This window comes from Hemitrygon akajei, chromosome 8 (assembly GCF_048418815.1).
Source record: "Hemitrygon akajei chromosome 8, sHemAka1.3, whole genome shotgun sequence".
Classification (NCBI taxonomy): Eukaryota; Metazoa; Chordata; class Chondrichthyes; order Myliobatiformes; family Dasyatidae; genus Hemitrygon; species Hemitrygon akajei.
The window spans coordinates 64,234,611-64,258,765 of record NC_133131.1 but is presented as its reverse complement, the minus strand read 5'-3'; the positions used below and the strand labels follow the sequence as shown (position 1 = coordinate 64,258,765).

General features: G+C 45.4%; 1 protein-coding gene across 1 annotated transcript in view; it reads right to left on the bottom strand.

The window, feature by feature from the left end:
• LOC140732507 (SLAM family member 8-like) overlaps nucleotides 1–12,058 on the bottom strand; it is a 68,845-nt gene extending 56,787 nt beyond the window's left edge. Inside the window, exon 1 of the mRNA XM_073055274.1 lies at nucleotides 11,955–12,058. Coding sequence (XP_072911375.1) covers nucleotides 11,955–12,000 — 46 coding nt within the window. The 5' untranslated portion in view covers nucleotides 12,001–12,058. The remainder of the gene's footprint in view (nucleotides 1–11,954) is intronic.
• Between the last annotated feature and the right edge of the window lie 12,097 nt (nucleotides 12,059–24,155).

Below are 24,155 nucleotides of genomic sequence, written 5' to 3'. Positions count from 1 at the left end.
GACTTTCCAGTAAAAGTATAACCAGAGAACTTCACGCCTAGAACGTTAACTTGCCCTTGCCTGTTAGATTGTGCATACGGGCTAGTCCAAGCTCTTAATACAGCTCCATCTCCTCCCGAGGGGCGTGTGGACTTTGCCCAGGGTCTTCTTCCATATCTCCCAGCACCGATGATTTCAGAGCTTCTTTCGCTTTCTCTGCCAAGTTAAACAACATCTTCATACCCTTGATATTCACTTTCAAAATCGCCGGGTATTTGAGGAATGAGTCGATCCCCTTCTGTCGAAGCTTAGCGCGGATCTCCTTGTATCCCTGCCGTTCCTGCATCGTGCCGGGGCTGTAGTCAGCAAAGAACTGCAGCTGAGTGCCATCAGGGAGAGTAGGTTTGGCTTTCCTCTTGCCCTCCAGGATAGTCTGCTGGTCGGTGTACCGTAGAAGCCTAAAAATCTTGGTCCGCGGTCTTGAAGTGTTGTTGGAAAAGATCCTATGTGCTCTATCGATCTCCAATGGAGTGCTGTGGGAATTCCTGAGCGCTGGAATCCAATTAGGCAGCATCTTCTGGAGGTAACCTCTTTGATCGTCACCCTCAGCGCCTGTCGGTAGGTTGACCAGCTGCACATTGTTTCTCCTGGATCTGTCCTCCAAGTCGTTTAGCTTCTTCCATATCTTAGTCACCTCCATGAGATAGGAAATAGAAACTTTCTCATTCTTGCGTAAGCAAACCTGAATGTTGTCTATTTTGTTGAAGACTGTGCTAAGTTTTTTAGCATGAATGTCCGCTTCCTCCTTTAACGACCGGAGAATGTTACCATTCTCTGCCATATGCTTCTGTATGGGGTTGAAAGCCTTTTCCAGCAACTCCTTTAGCATGTGAGCTACCGTTTCTTGCAGCGATTCCATCTCCATTGCCATTGTTTGCTTAATTAGCATAGCTATTTCCTCGGATGAATCGCTAGCTTGGTGTCGTCTGCTGGTATCTTGTTTCCTGGTTGAGTTTGAATCTTTGAGGCCATGTCTTTAGTAAGAGCTTTCTCCAACTCAACCTTGTATTAAGACTGTCTATGAGCCCTAAAGAACTTGTAAAAGGAGGGTTATATGTCAGCGCTCAGTGCCGTGTTGCCATCTTGCCTCGTGCCTCACCGGAAGTCCCTTGATAAAAGACATTCTGATATATGTAATTTTGCTGTCCAGGTGTTCCAGGACTGAGTGAAGAGCCAATGCGATGGCATCTGCTGTGGACCTGTTGCTCCGGTAGGCAAATTGGAGCAGATTCAAGTCACTTCTCTGGCACGAGCTGATATGTTTCAATACAAACCTCTCAAAACACTTCATCACAGTGGATGTAAGTGCTACTGGACGATAATCACTGAGGCAGGTTCCCTTCTTAGGCACTGATATAATCAAACCCTGTTAGAAGCAGGTGGGTACCTCAGACTATCGAAGTGAGAGTTTAAAGATCTCAGTGAACACTCCAAACAGCTGATCAGCACAGGTCTTTAGTACTTGGCCAGCTACCCTGTCTGAGCAAGATGCTTTTTGTGAATCCCCCTCCTGAAGGCTGCTCACATATTGGCCTCAGAGATCACAGGATCATTTGGGTCTGTGGAAGTTTGTGATAATTCCTCCCAGTTTTGAAGGACAAAGTGAGCATAGAAGACATTGATTTCATCTGGAGCGAAGCCCTGTTGTCGCCTGTGTCGCTAGATTTAACATAATAAGCAGTGATGGTAACCGAGCCCTGCCACAACTGTCGAGCATTCTTCGTTTAGTCTAGAATTGCCACTTCACCCATGAGATTACTTTCCGCAAATTGCACTTAGAGCTCCTGTAACTTTCGTGGTCACCAGCTGTGAACGTGTCCAATCTGGCCCTCAGCAGACTGTAGATCTCACGGTTCATCCAGGGCTTCTGGTTGGGAAAGACTCTGAGTGATTTTGTGGGGACACACTCAAAGTCTGTGATGATCATGGTGTATTCATCCTGATCCACAGCTGAGTCCTTGAACACGGCCCAGCCCACTGACTCGAAGCAATCTCTTAGCCACTCCTCTACCTCCCATGACCACCCTTTGTTGTGCTAATCTCCAGAGTTTTACTCTTTAGCCTCTGTCTGTGTGCAGGAGGGTGAAGGACAGTCAAGTGATCTGATTTACTGAGTTGTGGTCTGACCATGGAAAGGTAGACATATGACAGTGGTCTTATGTGTTGGGACCTCTGATGCTACAGGTTATATGCTGTTGGTATTTGGGCAGGGTTTTCTTCAAGCTAGCCTGCATGTAGACCCTGACTATGATTTGAAATGTTTTGGGACAGACTGTTCCTCATTTGGAGACAGTATCATGCAGTATTGTTGATAGTCGACCGCTGGTTGTATATCAACTGTGGTCAGGATTATGGAGAACTTGCTCGGTAAATAAAATGGATGGCATTTAACAGTCAGGTGTTTAAGGTCAAGGGAACACAAGTTCAACAAAACCACCACATTGGAGCACCACTGCGAGTTTGTAATGGAACACATATGCCTTTTCTGAATCAGCAGTTTTGTCCATCCTGTGAATCGAGAAGCCCTCGGGTCTGATCACCATATCTGGCGTGCTGGTGGTAAGCCATGTTACGTTCAAACAGAGAACTCAACAGTCTCACACTTCTCTCTCATACAACAACCTTGCCCTCAGATCCTCAATTTTGTTCTCCAGCCACTGCACATTTGCTAACAAAATGCTGGGAAGAGGGGCCTCATTCCTTTGTGTTTCAGCCTGGCTTGGAGTCACCCCCTCCTGCCTCGTTTCCAGCCATGGTGATGAACATTTATCAGCATAAAGGTGCCATACCTGCTTGTTCGGGAGCTACGTCTGCCGAGTCCTTTATCAGATCACAAAATCTACAGATCATTAAATCGATTTAAAAGCATATTGCTTAAAGGGAAAAAATATACTGCAGATTGCAGTGAGAGTAATTGGAAAGAGGTACGTTTAGCCCACAGAATGTTGCTGTGGTTCGCTGGCGCCATCTTATCAGGTTCCTAAACCCGCAAGAATAACTTCACTCAACTTGATGCTGAGCTACGTCCACAGCCCGTAGACTCACACCGACTCTACAGCTCAGTATTCTTGATTCATTTTTCTTTTATTATTTGTCCTCTTTTGCACATTGGTTGTTTGTCAGTCTTTGTTATTTATAGATTTCATAAACTATATTGTATTTCTTTATTTTCTTGAGAAAGCAAATCTCAAGGCAGGTATACAGTGACCTGTATATCCTTTGATAATAAATTTACTTTGAACTTTTGGATCAAAATAGATCACTGAGGGGGTAGTTGTGCACCAGAGGAGATGAGAAAGACCATCACTCTCCCTGGGCACTGTTAAGGGAGCCTCAAAGTTCAAATAAATTTAGCAACTCTGAATTGATTCCACAACTTCGAAGGTATGTCACCATATACTATGAGATTCATCTTCTTTCAGACATTCATAGTAAAATAAAGAAATTCAATAAACTCAATCTGAAACTATAACACAAAGACTGAGAGACAATGTGCAAAAGATGACAAACTATGCCAATAAAAATAATTGTGATAATAATAAATAACAATGCTCCGAGCAAGAGTCGTAGAGTCCTTTCAGAAGTTAGTCCCTAGGTTATGGAATCAGTTCAGAATTAAGGTTCAAAGAAGTCCACTTATTATCAAAGTATGTACAAATTATCCAACCTTGAGATTTGTCTGCTTACAGGCAGTCACAAAGCAAGAAACCCGAATAACCCAATTAAACAAAAGACCAACACCCAATGCAGAGAGAGAAAAAAACACAAATCCTGCAAACAATAAAGGCAAGCAAGACCATTCCAAATCAACCCAGCCACAGACCTGGACGTTTGTTCTGATGAAGGGTCTCGGACTGAAACAGCAACCATTTACTCTTGTCTATAGATGCAGCTTTTCGCTTCTCTGCCGATTTTTTCATCCATACACCCAGAGGCCAGAGCAGCCAGAGCAGGCCCAAAGCCTCAGCCTCAGTTCATCACACAGCGGGGCAAATTACTCACAGATACAAAACTTGGAGCAGACAAGGCAGTTTCACAGCCTCAGTACTGTCAAGAGAGGAGCAAATGTTGTGAAAGAGCAGGCCAAATCAGCCTGACCCTGCTTCCGGTCCCAACACTCTGCCTTTTCAGTCTATCTGAATCAGCGTATAAACTGTTAAACCACTGGGTGGTGTCCCGCACTTGGACCTGGTCCCAACATTCTGCCTTTTAACAGAGAAACATAGAAAACCTACAGCACAATACAAGCCCTTCAGCCCTCAAAGCTGTGCTGAACATATCCTTGCCATAGAAGTTACCTAGGGCTGCCCATAGCCCTCTATTTTTCTAAATTCCATTCACCCATCCAGGAGTCTCTTAAAAGACCCTATCATTTCCACCGCCACCACCATTGCCAGCAGCCCATTCCACACACTCACCACTCTCTGAGTAAAAAAACTTATCCTTGACATCTCCTCTGTATCTACTTCTGTACCTACTTCCTTAAAACTGTGTCCTCTCATGCTAGCCATTTCAGCCCTGGGAAAAAGCCTCTGACTAAACACATGATCAATGCCTCTCATCAACTTATACACCTCTATCAGGCCACCTCTCATCCTCCGTTCACTCAACCTGTTCTCATAAGGCATGCTCTCCAATCTAGGCAACATCATTATAAATCTCCTCTGCACCCTTTCTAAAGTTTCCACATCCATAATGTAGTGAGGTGACCAGAACTGAGCACAGTACTCCAACTGGGGTCTGACCAGGGTCCTATATAGCTGTAACATTACCTCTTGGCTCCTAAACTTAATCACAGGATTGATGAAGGCCAATACACCGTATGCCTTCTCAACCACAGAGTCAACCTGCATAGCAATGTTGAATGTCCTATGCACTCGGACCCCAAGATCCCTCTGATCCTCCACACTGCCAAGAGTCTTCCCATTAATACTATATTCTGCCATCAGATTTGACCTACCAAAATTAACCACCTTACACTTAACTGGGTTGAATTCCATCTGCCACTTCTCAGCCCAGTTTTGCATCCTATCAATGTCCCGCTGTAACCTCTGACAGCCCTCTACACTATGCACAACACACCCAACCTTTGTGTCATCAGCAAATTTATTAACCCATCCCTCCACTTCCTCATCCAGGTCATTTATAAAAATCACAAAGAGAAGGGGTCCCAGAACAGATCCCTGAGAAACACCACAGGTCACTGACCTCCATTCAGAATTTGACCCATCGACAACCACTCTTTGCTTTCCGTGGGCAAGCCAGTTCTGGATCCACAAAGCAATGTCCCCTTGGATTCCATGCCTCCTTACTTTCTCAATAAACCTTGCATGGGGTACCTTGTCAAATGCCTTGCTGAAATCCATATGCACTACATCAACTGCTCTAACTTCATCAATGTGATTAATCACATCTTCAATAAACTTCAATCAGGCTCGCAAGACATGATCTGGCTTTGACAAAGCCATGCTGACTATTCCTAATCATATTATGCCTATTCAAATGTTCATAAATCCTGCCTCTCAGGATCTTTTCCATCAACTTACCAATGACTGAGGTAAGACTGACAGGTCTATAATTTCCTGGGCTATCTCTACTCCCTTTCTTGAATAAAGGAACAACATCCGCAACCCTCCAATCCTCCAGAACCTCTCCCGTCCCCATTGATGATGGAAAGATCATCACCAGAGGCTCAGCAATCTCCTCCCTCGCCTCCCACAGTAGCCTGGGGTACATCTCATCTGGTCCCGGTGACTTATCCAACTTGATGCTTTCCAAAAGCTGCAGCACATCGTCTTTCTTAATATCTACATGCTCAAGCTTTTCAGTCCATTGTAAATCATCCCTACAATCACCAAGATCCTTTCCCATAGTGAATACTGAAGCAAAGTATTCATTAAGTACCTCTGCTATCTCCTCTGTTTCCAAGCACGCACTGTCACACTTGATTGGTCCTATTCTCTCACATCATATCCTCTTGCTCTTCACATACTTGTAGAATGCCTTGGAGTTTTCCTTAAACCTGCTTGCCAAGGCCTTCTCATGACCCCTTCTGGCTCTCCTAATTTCATTCTGAAGCTCCTTCCTGCTAGCTTTATAATTTTCTAGATCTCTATCATTACCTAGTCTTTTGAACCTTTCATAAACTTTTCTTTTCTTCTTGTCTAGATGTATGTACATCACGGTTCCTGTACCCTACTATCCTTTCCCTGTCTCAGTGGAACGTACCTATGCAGAACACCACCGAAATACCCCCTGAATATTTGCCACATGTCTTCCGTACATTTCCTTGAGAACATCTGTTCCCAATTTATGCTTCCAATTTTCTGCCTGATAGCCTCATATTTCCCCTTACTCCAATTAAACGCTTTCCTACTTGTCTGTTCCTATCCCTCTCCAATGCTATAGTAAAAGAGATAGAATTATGATCACTATCTTCAAAATGCTCTCCCACTGAGAGATCTGACACCTGACCAGGTTCATTTCACAATACCAGATCAAGTACAGCCTCTCCTCTTGTAGGCTTATCTACATATTGTGTCAAGAAACCTTCCTGAACGCACCTAACAAACTCCACCCCATCAAAACCCCTTGTTCTAGGGACATGCCAATTGATATTTGGGAAATTAAAATCTCCCACCATGACAATCCTGCTATTATTACACCTTTCTGGAATCTGTCTCCCTATCTGCTCCTCGATATCCCTGTTACTATTGGGTGGTCTATAAAAAACACCCAGTAGAGTTATTGGCCCCTTCCTGTTTCTAACTTCCACCCACAGAGACTCAGTAGACAATCCCTCTGTGACTTCCTCCTTTTCTGCAGCCGTTACACTATCTCTGATCAACAGTGCCATGCCCCCACTTCTTTTGCTTCCATTCCTTTCCTTTCTGAAACATCTAATACCCAGCACTTGAAGTAACCATTCCTGCCCTGAGACATCCATGTCTCTGTAATGGCCACAACATCATAGCTCCAAGTACTGATCCACGCTCTAAGCTCATCTGCTTTGTTCATGATACTCCTCGCATTAAAATAGACACATCTCATACCATTGGTTTGAGCGTGTCCCTTCTCTATCACCTGCCTGCCTTCCCTCTCACACTGTCTCCAAGCTTTCTCTATTTGTGAGCCAACCGCTTCTTCCTCTGTCACTTCAGTTCGGTTCCCACGCCCCCAGCAGTTCTTGTTTAAACTCTCCCAAAAGCCTTAGCAAACCTACCCACCAGGATATTGATTCCCCCTGGGATTCAAGTGCAACCCATCCTTTTTACCCAGGTCACACCTGCCCCAAAAGTGATCCCAATGATCCAGAAATCTGCCCCCTGCTCCAATCCTTCAGCCATACATTTACCCTCCACCTCACTCTATTCCTATCCTCACTGTCGCGTGGCACAGGCTGTAATCCCAAGATGACTACCTTTGAGGTCCTGCTTCTCAACTTCCTTCCTAACTCCCTGTATTCTGCTTTCAGTCTATCTGCGTCAGTGTTGAAATTGTCAAAACACTGGGTGGTGCCCCGCACTAGAGCCTGGGCCTGTTAGCCGCTGCCCAGCCTGTGGCTGTTCTCCACCTCTCCAAATTGTCTCACTGTTTAGAATGGTCCAATCTCACCCCCAGACTAGGTGGACAGACTCCAAAACTCCTCTGCACTGACTCCTCTCCGACACGCTCACTCTAACTCCATCTCCATCTTGATCATGCCTCAATCTCACATCTAATCGAACATGTCATGCTCTGACTTTGCATCGTACCTGCACAGCTCAACCCTTGAGTCAACCTCACCTTCGCTCACCTCTTCATGGTTTGTGGTGAGGAAAAAATGCTATTAATAAAGTATTTAATCGTATTTCCTGCCTTACGAACCACCATTAACCTGGCCTGAAGTGAAGTTCAGTACTCTGAAGGTTGGGTAATAACTATTCCTGAACCTGGCGGTGTTGGGTCTGAGGCTCCTGTATCGCCTTCCCGACAGTAGCAGTGAGAAGAGAGCATGGCTTCTATGGTGGGGTCATTGATGATGGATGTTTCCTCCTGTGGCAGCCCTTCCCTCCATGTAGTTGCGCTCAGTGATGGGAAGAGCTTTGCCTGTGATGATCTGGGCTGTGTCCACCACTTTCTTGTAGACTTTTCTGTCCCTGGGTATCGGTGTTTCCATACCAAGCCTGGCCAAGCTTCAGGAACCGAAGGCAAGTGTTGCCCCCCGTTAGGGTGATGGACTGGACCTCTCCACCAGGGCTGAGCTCTGGAGGCATCTGTACTGTGTAACCTGTTGGTCTCTTTGAGTTCATCCCTGCTTTTTGCTGATGAGATCAGGGTGAATCTGATGGATTTTGCTGGGCAAGAGGAGAGTGGTCAGGTGTGCGAATAAACCCAGGTAGTGACTCCATCTTCAAATCCTGCAGAGCATCGTCCCGGGTGAAGCAATTTATATTTTCCATCAGTGCACTGCCTTATGAGATAACACACACCTCTGAGGGGGTTGGCATGGCTTTTACTGGGACATTTTCCACAAAGTCTGGCACTCTGTCATCTTAATTAAAGCTTTATTTCCTCTATTTGTCTCTATTTCCTGAGGAGACTGAGGTCCTTTAACATCTGCCGGACGATGCTGAGGATGTTCTATAAGTCTGTGGTGGCCAGTGCTATCGTGTTTGCTGTTGTGTGCTGGGGCAGCAGGCTGAGGGTAGCAGACACCAACAGGATCAACAAACTCATTCGTAAGGCCAGTGATGTTGTGGGGGTGGAACTGGACTCTCTGACGATGGTGTCTGAAAAGAGGATGCTGTCCAAGTTGCATGCCATCTTGGACAATGACTCCCATCCACTCCATAATGTACTGGTTAGGCACAGGAGTACATTCAGCCAGAGACTCATTCCACCGAGATTTAACACTGAGCATCATAGGAAATCATTCCTGCCTGTGGCCATCAAACTTTACAACTCCCCCCTCGGAGTGTCAGACACCCTGAGCCGATAAGCTGGTCCTGGACTTATTTCCACTTGGCATGATTAACTTATTATTATTTAATTATTTATGGTTTGATATTGCTATGTTTCTACACTATCCTTGGTTGGTGTGACTGTAACTAAACCCAATTTCCCTCGGGATCAATAAAGTATGTCTGTCTGTTATTTTGTCTCCTTTTACAGTAAGGTTACTTTAGAAAAAAATAAATGCACAAAAAGAAAGGCTGGAGTAGAGGCCAAGGGGAAGTGAAGCATGGTTGCTTCTGAATAAGACCATAACACCACATTGGAGCAGAAGTATGCCATTCGGCCCATTGAGTCGGCACTGTCATTCCATCATGGCTGATTTACTTTCCCTCTCAACCCTATTTTCCTTCCTTCTCCCCATAGCCTTTGATGCCATGATTCATCGAGAACCTACCAACTCCACTTCAAATATAATCAATGACTTGGCCTCCACAGCCATCTGTGCCAGTGAGTTCCACAGATTCACCACCTCTGACTAAAGAAATTCCTCCTTAGATCTGTTCCAAAAGGACGTCCCTCTACTCGGAGGCCGTGCTCTCTGGTCCTAGACTTCCAACATACAGGAAACATCCTTTCCACATCCAATCTATCTAGGCCTTACCAGATTTCAATGAGATCCCCCCTCATTATCCTAAACTCCAAAGAGTACAGGCACAGAGACATCAATCGCTCCTCATATGTTAACCCTTTAATTCCCAGAATCATTCTTGTGATCTACTCTGGGTCCAACATATTGATGAACTGCAAAGAAAACAAGACAGCGACTGGGTTTCATTAGGACTTTGGGTAGATTTGATATGTCAACAAACACACTCGAAAATTCCTACCAAGAGCATTCTAACTGGCTGTACCACTGTCTGGTATGAGGGGGTGGCTACTGTACAGGATCGAAGTAAACTGCAGAGAGTTGTCAACTTTGTCAGATCCATCATGTGCTCTAGGCTCCATAATATCCAGGATATCTACAAGGAGCAGTGCCTCAAAAAGGTGGCATCCATCATTCAGGACCCCATCACCCAGGACTTCTCATTGTTACCATCAGAAAGGAGGTATGGGAGCCTGAAGGCACAAATTCAATAATTCAAGTCATTTCTTCCTCTCTGCCATCAGATTTCTGAATGAACTTTGAATCCATAAACACTATCTCAATAGTATTTCATTTCTATCTTTGCACTACATAATTAATTTAATTATTTAATATATATGTGCTGTAATTCACATTTTTTCTCTATTATTACTTATTGCATTGTACTGCTACTGCAAAGTCAACAAATTTCATGACATATGCCGGTGATGTTAAACCTGCTTCTGACTCTCTCCAGTGCCAGAATGTGTTTTCCTAGATAAGGGGTTCAAAACTGCTCACAACACTCCAGTCTGAGCAACGCTTCATAAACTCTCAGCATTACATGCTTGCTTTTATCTTCATGTCCTGTTGAAATGAATGCTAACATTGTATTTGCCTTCCTTACATAGGAACTTCAAAGTCCCTTTGCACCTCAGATTTTTGAATTTTCTCTCTGTTTAGAAAACAGAGTCAGGAAGTGTATGGTCATGTGCTTTGGTAGAAGGAATAAATTGGACACTGTTTTCTGCAGGGTGTCTGGCAGATGGAATATTGTTGGGAAGTGTATGGTCAATGCGCTTTGGTAGCAGGAATAAAAGTAGACACTGTATTCCATCTGCCACTTCTTTGCCTATTCACCTAATCTGCCAAAGACCTTCTGCAACCTTCCCTGCTTCCTCAACACCACCTGCCCCTCCCGTACCTTTGTATTGTCCTCAGACTTGCCCAGAAATCCATCAATTCCAACATCCAAGTCAATGAAAAGAAGTGGTGCAAACAGAAACCCCTGCAGAGCACCACTACTCTCCAGCAGCCAGCCAGAAAAAGCTCTCCGATGAGGGGAGGTTTGATAGAGGTATACAAAATTATGAGGAGTATCGAGTAAATGCAAGCAGACTTTTTCAACTGAGTTGGGTGGGTGGAACTAGAATTCATGGGTTCAGAGTGAAAGCTGAATATCAGGACGAGCTTCTTCACTCAGGGGATGGTGAGGGTGTGGAACGAGCTGCCGGAGGAAGAGGTGGATGTGTGTTCAATTTCAAAATTTAAGAGAAATTTGGGTAAGTACATGAATGGGAGGGGAATGGAGAGCTTGTCTGGGTTTTGGTATAATGGGCTAGGCAGAATAACAGGTTAGCATGGTCTGGATGGGCTGAAGGGTCTGTTTCTGGGCTGAAGTGTTCCATGAGACTATGCCTCTCTGAAATCCAAATAGACCAATTAAAACATCCTGAAAAAAATGTGATATCCCCTCCCTCTCTCTCTGGGAGGAGTTTCTCCCTCGTGTCTCCAGACTGTAGGGATGGACAGGGAAGCAGGTGCTGGAGTCTAAGAGTTGGTGGGTCTGAGTGCCCCGAACTTATATGAAAGGCGAGGAAAATGTCAGGATGTGATAAGCACAGCATCAAACAGTGACAGGATGTGGTTAGAGGGTCACAGCATGAGAACAGCAATACGTGCAGCAGAAACAAGTATACAGGAGGGGGAGGGAGACAGAAGGACTTGCATGAAGAAAATAATAGATGTGATGAAGGACCAAAAAAATAATGAAAGAGCTAAATGAGACCAAAAGGAAGACAAGGATATTGAGGGTGAAAGTGTGTGGATAGACGGAGGTATAGAGAGAGAGAGAGAGAGAGACTTGGTGAGGTAGACCGAGATCAAGGCAGTTCAACAGAAGCTGAGGAAGTCGAGGGCTGAAGGTGAAAATTGGAAGTGCGCATGTTCTGAGAAAGGGTGTGAATCAGCGGATCAGGATGTGACCACGATAAATGGAGTTTTCACGCGCTGAAAACCTGATCACATGGAACTGTTCTGTAACCAGAGCTGAAACATTGAAATCTGACCTTACCGAGAAAGATGACCAATACAAAAGCACAGTTCCAGGATGTCCCCATCTTCAAGGTTGTCCGGTGAGTTCAATGGCCTTGCGACTGTCACAGGAGGAAGTAGAGCAGGAACTGAATATGTCATCGTGAGATGAGAAATACGTATGTGATGAAATTATCATACTGGGCCCACCCAGTTCCTTTATCTGACTCAAGTGTTAACTTTCCGATTTTGAACTACTAGCACCCTCCTCACTACAACAAGCGTACAGTACTGACAAGCCTGATTCCACTGTGGTTTGCAGAACCGATCACCATCAGCTCTCAGCAACAGACCTCATTTCTCCGGATCATTTCCACTTCTCCTCACTGCCACACAGCCATTCCGAGCCCATTTGGAGCTTCAATTCCAGAAACAGAGGTTGCATTGTCCAGGTGGATCAACCTTTTCAGTGGCCCTAGCCTCACTGGATCGTCCTGGTGGATCAGCTATTTCCAGCTGCCCGAGCCCCTCTGGACCATCCGGGGGATCAATTGTTTCTAGCTGCTCAAACCATAAGATATAGGAGCAGAAGTAGGCCATTCAGCCCATTGAGTCTGTTCTGCTATTCAGTCATAGGCTGATCCAATTCTTCCACTTCCCTGCTTTCTCCCCATACCCCTTGATGCCCTGGCTAATCAAGAACCTATCTATCTCTGCCTTAAATGCACCCAATGACTTGGCCTCCACAGCCACTCATGGCAACAAATTCCACAGATTTACCACCCTCTGACTAAAGTAATTTCTCCGCATCTCTGTTCTAAATGGACCTCCTTCAATCCTGAAGTCCTCTTGTCCTAGACTCCCCTACCATGGGAAATAACTTTGCCATATCTAATCTGTTCAGAGCTTTTAAACATTCATTCAGAATGTTTCTATGAGATCCCCCTCATTCTCCTGAACTCCAGAGAATACAGCCCAAGAGGTGCCAGACGTTCCTCATGTGGTAAACCTTTCATTCCTGGAATCATTCTTGTGAATCTTCTCTGAACCCTCTCAACTGTCAATATATCTTTTCTAAAATAAGGAGCCCAAAACTGCACACAGTACTCCGTGTGGTCTCACAAGTGCCTTAAAGAGCCTCAACATCACATCCCTGCTCTTATATTCTACACCTATAGAAATAAATACCAACATTACATTTCCCTTCTTCACAACTGACTCAACCTGGAGGTTAACATTTAGGGTATCCTGCACAAGGACTCCCAAGTCCCTTTGTATCTCTGCATTTTGATTCTCTCCCCATCTAAATAATAATCGACCTGTTTATTTCTTCTACCGAAGTGCATGATCATACACTTGTCAACATTGTATATCATTTGCCACCTCTTTGCCCATTCCCTAAACTATCTAAGTTTCTCTGCAGGCTCTCAACACTACCCACTCCTCCAACTGTCTCTGTATCATCGGCAAATTTTACCACAAATCCATTAATCCCATAGTCCAAATCATTGACATACATCATAAAAAGCAGTGGTCCCAACACCGACCCCAGTGGAACTCCACTGGTGACCGGCAGCCAGCCAGAATAGGATCCCTTTATTCCTACTCTCTGTTTTCTGCCAACCAGCCAATTCTCCACCCACTATTAACTTCCCAGTAATTCCATGGGCTCTTACCTTTCTAAGCAGCCTCATGTGCAGTACCTTGTCAAAGGCCTTCTGAAAATCCAAGTACACCACATCCACTGCATCCCCTTTGTCTACCCTGCTTGTAATTTCCTCAAAAGATTGCAGTAGATTAGTTAGGCAGGATTTTCCTTTCAGGAAACCATGCTGGCTTTGGCCTATCTTGTCATGTGCCTCTAGGTATTCCATAATCTTATCTGTAACAATCGATTCCAACAACTTCCCAGCCACTGATGTCAGGCTAACAGGTCTATAGTTTCCTTTCTGCTGCCTCTCACCCTCTTAGCGATAGCAATTTTCCAGTCATCCAGTAAAATGCCAGAATCTATCGATTCTTCAAAGATCATTGTTAATGCCTCTGCAATGTCTCAAGCTATTTCCTTCAGAACCCAAGGGTGCATTCCATCAGATCCAGGTGATTTATCCACCTTTGGACCATTAAGCTTCCTGAGCACATTCTCAGCTGTAATTTTTACTGTACAAACTTCACTTCCCTGACACTCTTGAATGTCCAGTGTACTGCAGATGTTTTCCACTGTGAAAACTGATGAAAAATTCATATTCAGTTTCTCTGCCATCTCTGCATCTCTCATTACAATATCACCAGCGTCATTTTCTATTGGTCCTATATCCCCTCAACTCTCATTTCCCCTTTATATATTTAAAAAAGCTTTTACTATCTCCTTTGATATTAGTCGCCAGCTTCCTTTCATAATTCATCTTTTCCTTCCTAATGACCTTCTTAGTTTCCTTCTACAAGTTTTTAAAAGCTCCCCAATCCTTTATCTTCCCACTAGCTCTGGTTTCCTTGTATGCCCTCTCTTTTGCTTTTACTTTGGCTCTGACTTCACTTGTCAGCCACGGTAGTATCCTTCTACCATTTAATAATTTCTTCTTATTTGGAATATCTGTCTTGCACGTCCCTCATTTTTTGCAGAAACTCAGTTATTGCTGCTCTGCTGCCCCTTTGCATTCAACTTTGGCCGGTTCCCCTCTCATACCATTGTAATTTCCTTTATTCCACTGAAATACCGACACATTGGAATTTAGCTTCTCCTTCTCAAATTTCAATGTGAACTCGATCATATTGTGATCACTGTTCCGTAACAGTTCCTAACCTTAAGCTCTCTTATCATCTCTGATCATTGCACAACACTCAATCCGGCACAGCCGATCTCCCAGTGGGCTCAACAACAAGTTGTTTGAAAAAGCCATCCCTTAGACATTCTACAAATTCCATCTCTTGAGGTCCAGTACCAGCCTGGTTTTCCCAATCCACTTTCATGTTAAAATCCCCAACAACTGCAGCAGCAGACTTTCAGACCTGGTGTTACTTTAATTTAATTTTCTAATTTAATTTTGAGACACAATTTTGATTAGGGCACATGGATAACAGAGCAACTATCTGCCATCGCCAGAGACAACTACAATACAGAGATCGCCCAAAAACAAACCTTCATGAAGATCTGCTGGTGAAATCACGTGGCCTCAGATTGCTGTGGGGAATGGGCCAACAATCCTCGGACTCGCCTGATGCTGGTAGCCAGAGATGGAGATGTTGTAGCAATGTGCGAGGAAGCAGAAGCGAGGCAAACGGGCAGGGGTCCGTGCCAGGCAAACGGGCAGGGGTCCATGCCAGGCAAAAAGCAAACCCTAGCCGGCCGGCTCCCCCATCTATTCTGTTGTCTAATGTCCATTCCCTGGACAATAAAATGGACTACATCCGACTCCAACGAAATGCTCGGCAGGAGTACAGAGTCTGTTGTGTGTGTTTTTACAGAGACGTGGCTCACTGGTGGAATTCCGGGCGCTGCCATTCAGCTGGACGGGCTCGCCTTGTTTCATGCAGACAGGGACACAGCTCTCTCCGGTAAGACTCACGGTGGTGGTATGTGTATTTACATCAACACGGAATGGTGTAAGAACTCTGTGCTGGTTTCCAGACACTGCTCATCGTTAGTGGAGTTTGTGGCTGTTAGATGCAGACCATTTTATTTGCCATGGGAATTCACCTCTGTCCTTATATTCGGTGTCTACATTCCCCCAACGCTAATGCTAAGGAGACGCTCTGTGAACTGTATGGGGCTATTAGCGAACTGCAGAACGCATACCCTGACAGTCTGTTTATTGTCGCTGGTGATTTTAACCGCGCGAACCTTAAGTCAGTGCTTCCCAAATTCCATCAGTATGTGGACTTTGCAATGAGAGGGAGAACGCTTTGGACCTTGCTTATACAAACATCCCCGACGCGTACCGGGCAGGGCCCTGCCCCCACCTCGGATACTCAGACCACATCTCTGTCATGCTAATCCCAGCAGACAGATCGCTTGTCAGGCGCTCCAGACCAGTTCTGAAGCAGGTGAAAACCTGGCCAGCAGGAGCCATCTCTGCTCTTCAAGACTGCTTTGAGCACACTGACTGGCACACGTTCAGGGAGGCTGCAACCGATGGCGACTCTACCAACTGAGAGGAGTACACAGCATCAGTGACCAACTACATCAGCAAGTGCATTGATGATGTCACTCTGTCCAAGACCATCACTATACGCGCTAACCAGAAGCCATGGATGACCGCGGAGATGCGTGTGCTGCTGAGGACTCGGGACTCCACCTTCAGAGCAGGCGACAAGGCAGCTCTAACGACAGCAAGGGCCAAACTGTCCCAGGCCATCAGAGGGGCAAAGCGAATCCACAGCCACTTTCAGGACAGCGGCAACACACGGCGCATGTGGAAGGGCATCCAGGACATCACCAATTACAGGACAACATCACCTGACTGTGCAGGTGATGCCTCCCTCTCAGATGCGCTGAATAACTTCTACGCCCATTTTGAGGTGGAAAATTATGTGGCGGTGAGGAAGTCCACCCCTCCTACAAATGATCAGGTGCTATGTCTAAACATGGCTGATGTGAGACCCTGTGCAGGGTCAACCCACGGAAGGCTGCTGGACCAGACCACATCCCTGGTCTAGTGCTCAGAGGATGTGCAGACCAGCTAGCAGATGTTCTCACTGACATCTTCAACATCTCCCTGAGCAGCGCCACCGTTCCAACGTGCTTCAAGGCCGCCACCATCATCCCCGTGCCGAAGAAGTCTTCAGTGTCCTGCCTAAATGACTACCGTCCCATTGCACTCACATCCATCATCATGAAGTGCTTTGAGAGGCTTGTCATGAGGCATATCAGGACCCTGCTGCCCCCATCACTGGACCCCCTGCAGTTTGCGTACCATCCCAACCGCTCAACAGATGATGCCATTGCCACCACCCTCCACCTGGCCCTAACCCACCTGGACAAAAAAGACACATACGTTCGAATGCTGTTCATAGATTTCAGTTCAGTATTCAACACAATCATCCCTCAGAAACAGATTGGAAAGCTGAGCCTACTGGGCCTGAACACCACCCTCTGTGACTGGATCCTAGACTTCCTGACTGGGGGACCTCAGTCAGTCCGGATCGGGAGCAGCATCTCCAACACCATCACACTGAGCATGGGGGCCTCCAGGGCTGCGTGCTCAGTCCACTGCTGTTCACTTTGCTGACCCACGACTGTGCTGCAACACACAGCTCGAACCACATCATCAAGTTCGCCGATGACACGACCGTGGTGGGTCTCATCAGCAAGAACGACAAGTCAGCTTACAGAGAGGTGTAGCGGCTAACGGACTGGCGCAGAACCAACAACCTGTCTCTTAATGCGAACAAAACAAAAGAGATGGTTGTTGACTTCAGGAAGGCACGGAGTGGCCACTCCCCACTGAACAACGAGCACCAAATTTCTTGGTGTTCACCTGACGGAGAATCTCACCTGGTCCCTCAACACCAGCTCCATAGCAAAGAAAGCCCAGCAGCATCTCTACTTTCTGCGAAGGCTGAGGAAAGTCCATCTCCCACCCTCCATCCTCATCACATTCTACAGGGGTTGTATTGAGAGCATCCTGAGCAGCTGCATCACTGCCTGGTTCGGAAATTGCACCATCTCGGATCGCAAGGTCCTGCAGAGGATAGTGAGGTCAGTTGAGAAGTCTCTCTTCCCACCATCACGAACATTTACACTACATGCTGCATCCGCAAAGCAAACAGCATTATGAAGGACCCCACACACCCCTCATACAAACTTTTCTCCCTCCTGCCATCCCGGGAAAAGGCACCGAGGCATTCGGGCTCTCATGACCAGACTATGTAACAATTTCTTCCCTCAAGCTATCAGACTCCTCAATACCCAGAGCCTGGACTGACACCTTGCCCTATTGTCCTGTTTATTATTTATTATAATGCCTGCACTGTTTTGTGCAATTTATGCAGTCCTGGGTAGGTCTCTAGTCTAGTGTAGTATTTTTCTGTGTCATTTTTTACGTAGTTCAGTCTAGCTTTTGTACTGTGTCGTGTAACACCATGGTCCTGAAAAAACGCTGTCTCGTTTTTACTGTGTACTGTACCAGCAGTTATGATTGAAATGACAATAAAAGTGACTTGACTTGACTTTGCCTTTTTGACATGCCTTTTCTATCTCCTGCTGCAATTTGTAATCCACATCCTGGCTGCTGTTCTACCCTTTTGCCCTTGCCATTTTACCCTGTCCTTTTACCCTTGCCATTTTACCCCGTCCTTTTACCCTTGCCAATTCTTAACTCAACCCATAGAGACGCTACACCTTCCAATCCTATGTCATCCCTTTCGAATGATTTAATATTATTTCTTATACACAGGGCCACACCAACCCCTCTGCTTACTAACCTATCTTTCCGATATACTGTATATCCTTGGACCTTCAGCTTGGCAGCCATCCTTTAGCCAAGTTTCAGAGATGGCCACAACGTCATACTTGTCGATCTGCAGCTGAATTTCAAGATCATCCATTTTATTTCTTATGCTGTGTGCATTCAAATACAACACTTTCAGTCCAGTATTTGTTGCTTTCTGTTTTAATTGCACCACGCCTCTATTGCCCTGTAACTCATCCCACTAGCTGTGATTATGCCTCACCTCTTGCCTGTCCTTTCTATCATCTCTGTTGGGGCTATCTTTGATTTATTTCTATTTTCCCCTTCCTCAGGCCTATCACTCTGGTTCCCATCCATGCCTGTCAAATTAGTTTAAATCCTCCCTAACAGCTTTATTAAACCTGCCTGCTAGGATATTGGACCCCTTTGGATTCAGGTGTAACCTGTCCTTTTTGTACAGGTCGTACCACCCCCCCCCCCCAAGAGGCCCCAATGATCCAGGAACCCGAAGCCCTGCCCCATACACCAGCCTCTCAGCCACGCGTATGCCTGATCATGTGCTCATTAGCACGTGGTACAGGCAGCAATCCTAAGATTACTACCCTGGAGATCCTGCTTTTCAGCTTTCTACCCAACTCCCTGATCTCTCTCTTCAAGACCTCCTCCCTTTTTCAACCTATGTCAATGGTACCAACGTGCACCAAGACTTCTGGTTGAATACTCAGAGTATTCTGAATACCCTTCAGAATACTCTGCACCTGATCCAAGACATCCCATACCTTGGCACCTGGGAGGCAACACACCATGCGGGTATTTCTATCAGGCTGACAGAACCTGCTGTCTGTTCCCCTCACTATGGAATCCCCTATGACTACCACATTCCTCATCTTCCTCTTTCCCTTCTACACCGTGGAACCAGGCTCAGTACCAGAGACCCGATTGCTGTGGTCATCCTCTGTCAGGTCACTCCCCCCGCCCCCCCCCCCCCACAATAGCATCCAAATCCAGATAACAATTACTGAAAGGGATGGCCACAGTGGTGCTCGCAACTCTGAGCTCTGCCCTTCCCTTCCCTGACAGTCACCCACTTATCTAACTCCTGCAGCCTCGTAGGTCCTATCTGTCTCCTGCTCACTTTCCCTAAAAAGCTGTAGGTCATCAAGCTGCAGCTCCAGATCCATAACACTGTCTCTCAGGAGCTGCCCTGCCCTGTTACTCCCCAATGCCATTCGGCTTTACAATTCAACCGCCAGAAGTAAGATATGTTAAAGTGCCGGGGTTAGGACTCAATGTATTTAAGTAAACTACTTAAGGACTTTTTAAAAGCTATTTATTAATGCTTTTTGAGAGGGTGATTTTAGATGCATATCATATTTTTACTGAGTTAAGTATTGTATGTAATTAGTTTTGCTACAATAAGTGTATGGGACATTGGAAAACATGTTGAATTTCCCCATGGGGATGAATAAAGTATCTATCTATCTATCTTTTTATTGGACACTGGAAGATTCCGAACCACCGTCAACACCACTAGTGAAATGCATGGCAAAATTATCCCAGTTGGATTCACAGGACATTCACAAGTGGGACATGTGGTTGTACCATTGGAAGTTAGAATAGGAGACATAGCACTGGAACATTCAGTAGTGTTGGTGGAATTACCCAGGGAGAAGGAACATATACTGGGGAGTGGTTACATGGTCAAAGTGGGGCTTTGCTTTGATCCAGTTAACTGTATGATTTGGCAGGTGCCAACTGGCATGAACAACATACACCACATGCAGATCCCAGATGGAGAATATCAGGATAGAATATGCACAATGGGTGAAATGTGGATAAATCCAGAGGGGATGAGCAATGATCAGAAGGTGCAGCAAATAGTTGCACAGAACCCATGGGCATTTGCAAGGCACAAGCATGACTGTGGAAAGATGGCTGGCAGTGTGTGCATACAAGGTCCAGACCCTAAACCACAGAAGCAATATGGGTTTCCCAAAAACACAGAGGAAGATGTCGGTAAGGTAATACAGAGTTTGGTACAGCAAGGAGTTCTGAGGCCAGCAGCCTCCACTAATAACTCACCAATATGGCCAGTGAGGAAACCAGATGGTAGTTGAAGACTGACAATAGACTATCGACAGGTGAATAAATTTAACAGCCCCAACTGTAGCAACTAACCCAGAGACAGTGGTCAAAAAGAATGGAAGAGCGCAATGGTTCACAGTTTTAGACATAAATATTGGATTTTGGTCTATCCACTTGAACGAAAGTTTGCATTTACCTTTCCGGGACAGCAGTATACATGGACTGCCCTACAATGGGGGTTCCATAATTCCCCATCTTTGTGTCACCAACGCTTAGGTGAAGGGTTAAAATGATTTTCAAAAACCAAGTGATTGGTCCAATATGTAAATAATCTGCTCCCGCAGACTGAAACTAAGCAGGAACATTATCAGCTATTGACAGAACTGTTGCAATTAATACGTTTATTGGGACTAAAGGTAAACCCTAAAAAACTACAGATGATGAAACAAGAAGCTAGTTATTTGGGAATGATCTTGTCACCAGGAAGAAGAGAGATTGATAAGCGAAGAGTAGAATCGGTTATGAAACTGCTTATTCCCCGAGACCTGAAAGGGCTGTGGTCATTTCTGGGGCTGGTAGGATACTGTAGAGATCGCATTGATGGATTTTCCACTAAGTCAGCTCCTTTAATGGAGTTACTGAAAAAGAATGAGACGTGGGAATGGAAACCGGGTCACACCCAGGCTATCACAGACCAGAAACAAGCATTGGCCACTGCGCCTGCTTTAAAAACCCCAAATCCAAATGACCCATTCTCTTTGGAGGTGGCTACAACTGATACCACCCTCTCAGCAGTGCTCTTACAGGAAACACGTGGGAAGATAAGACCAGTAGCATATGCATCACACATGCTCCCACCAGTAGAACAGGGGTATACTGTGTGTGAGAAACACTTGTTAGTGGTTTTCTGGGCGGTATGACATTTCACCTACATAGTGGGACTTAATCCACTTACAATACTGACAGAACACACCCCCGTACAAATACTGTTCTATGGAAGGATTAAAGATGGTTCAGTAAACCAAAGCAGAATTGCTAGATGGACATTGCTGTTGCAAAGGAGAAATATTAGTGTAAAGCGAGTAAACACTACCTCGGTGTTAGGCGATAACCTGGTGTACCAAGGAAATGAACATGAGTGTCAAGTTCTGACAGCAAATGATCCCAAGGGTCTATTTATATCAAAACAAAAAGGAGGGGGTGGAAGCAGATCAGATAAAGTAATGACTGAGAACAAAGACACAAAGGAAAAATAAAAACCCTATTTTAAAATTTTTGTTGATGGTCCCTCACTCATTAGTACAGGATGTGAGAGGAGAAGTGGGTGTGGCATCTATGTAGAGGATGAACATGGCTGGGAAAGGTATGGTATAGCTTTAAAGTCACCCAAGACCATGAGATAGATAGATAGATGGATAGATAGATAGATACTTTATTCATCCCCATGGGGAAATTCAACTTTTTTCCAATGTCCCATACACTTGTTGTAGCAAAACTAATTACATACAATACTTAACTCAGTAAAAAAAAAATATGATATGCATCTAAATCACTATCTCAAAAAGCATTAATAATAGCTTTTAAAAAGTTCTTAAGTCCTGGCGGTAGAATTGTAAAGCCTAATGGCATTGGGGAGTATTGACCTCTTCATCCTGTCTGAGGAGCATTGCATCGATAGTAACCTGTCGCTGAAACTGCTTCTCTGTCTCTGGATGGTGCTATGTAGAGGATGTTCAGAGTTATCCATAATTGACCGTAGCCTACTCAGCGCCCTTCGCTCAGCTACCGATGTTAAACTCTCCAGTACTTTGCCCACGACAGAGCCCGCCTTCCTTACCAGCTTATTAAGACGTGAGGCGTCCCTCTTCTTAATGCTTCCTCCCCAACATGCCACCACAAAGAAGAGGGCGCTCTCCACAACTGACCTATAGAACATCTTCAGCATCTCACTACAGACATTGAATGACGCCAACCTTCTTAGGAAGTACATTCGACTCTGTGCCTTCCTGCACAAGGCATCTGTGTTGGCAGTCCAGTCTAGCTTCTCGTCTAACTGTACTCCCAGATACTTGTAGGTCTTAACCTGCTCCACACATTCTCCATTAATGATCACTGGCTCCATATGAGGCCTAGATCTCCTAAAGTCCACCACCATCTCCTTGGTCTTGGTGATATTGAGACGCAGGTAGTTTGAGTTGCACCATATCACAAAGTCCTGTATCAGTTTCCTATACTCCTCCTCCTGTCCACAGGCAGAGAATTGGCAGCTGTAGCATATGTGGTTAGCCACCCAGAGCATTTTCCACCAGGGTCAGTCATACACTCTGATATGTTTGTAACAGCCTTACAGAACACTTTCCTCTGTGGGAAGCCAGAGGGTTTGTTTCAGCTGATGGGAGGCCCCTCCCATCCACTGCTTTATTGCAATATATATTTGGAGAAGCAAAGGGAAAAGAATATGGAGTGGTAAAGGTGAAAGCTCAGTCTAAATTAACTCCTGAGGGAAATAGAAAGGCTGATGAATTGGCAAAGCAAGCTGCTTTATTTGGGCAGGAATGGCAGCCACAGATTGGGGAGATTGGGTGGCAGAAGGAACAACAGATTAAGGTTATGGATTTAACAGAGGAGCAGAAGAAAGATAAAGAATTTAAAAATTGATAGAAGGTGCAGGGTATGAAATATACAAAGAGCACAAGGGAGTATTTGTCACAGATGGAGTTGTCCTTCATGTTTGTGGAAAGTTTGTGGTTCCAGAGGGAGGAAGAACCCAGATGATCCATTGGTACCATGATCTATGGGGACACCAGGGGTGCGGACACCCTGGAAAAGATCAGGGAAATGGGCTGGTGGCCTAAGATGAAGGATGATGTGGAGCATTATGTCAGAAATTGCTTTATTTGTGCACAATATAATCCTGATAGAAATGTAAAGAAAGTGATTTGATAGAGGTCTATAAAATTATGATGGGTATAGATAGAGTGAATGCAAGCAGGCTTTTTCCACTGAGGCTAGGGGAGAAAAAAAACCAGAGGTCATGGGTTAAGGGTGAAGGGGGAAAAGTTAAAGGGAACATTAGGGGGGGCTTCTTCACACAGAGAGTGGTGGGAGTGTGGAATGAGCTGCCAGATAAAATGGTGAATGCAGGCTCACTTTTGACATTTAAGAAAAACTTGGACAGGTATATGGATGAGAAGGGTTTGGAGGGATATGGGCCAGGTGCAGGTCAGTGGGACTAGGCAGAAAATGGTTCGGCAGAGCAAATAAGGGCGAAAAGGCCTGTTTCTGTGCTGTAATGTTCTATGGTTCTATGATTCTAAAGTAGCCCTTCGACACAACAGACCAGTGGAAGGGCCTTGGACTAATTTGCAGATAGATTATGTTGGTCCTTTACCACAGTGGTCCCCAACAAACAGGCGGTGGACCGGTACCAAACCGCAAAGCATGTGTTACCGGGCCGTGAGGAAATGATATGATTTGATGATATGAAACAATATGAGTCAGCTGCACCTTTCCTCATTCCCTGTCACACCCACTGTTGAACTTGAACGCACACGAGGTCATCAGTCACCTAAATGCAGTGATACCCTCTTGGCAGGGATCACTGGTTGGCCTCGGGTAACTGCCCACCTCACGCGGCTGGCGAGAAGTAACCGATGCTACTGGCCTGGAGGGCTGACAGATGGGCGCTGCCTCTAAACCTGTGTAGCACACTGAATGTTTGTGGGGAACCCAGTACTAAAATATTC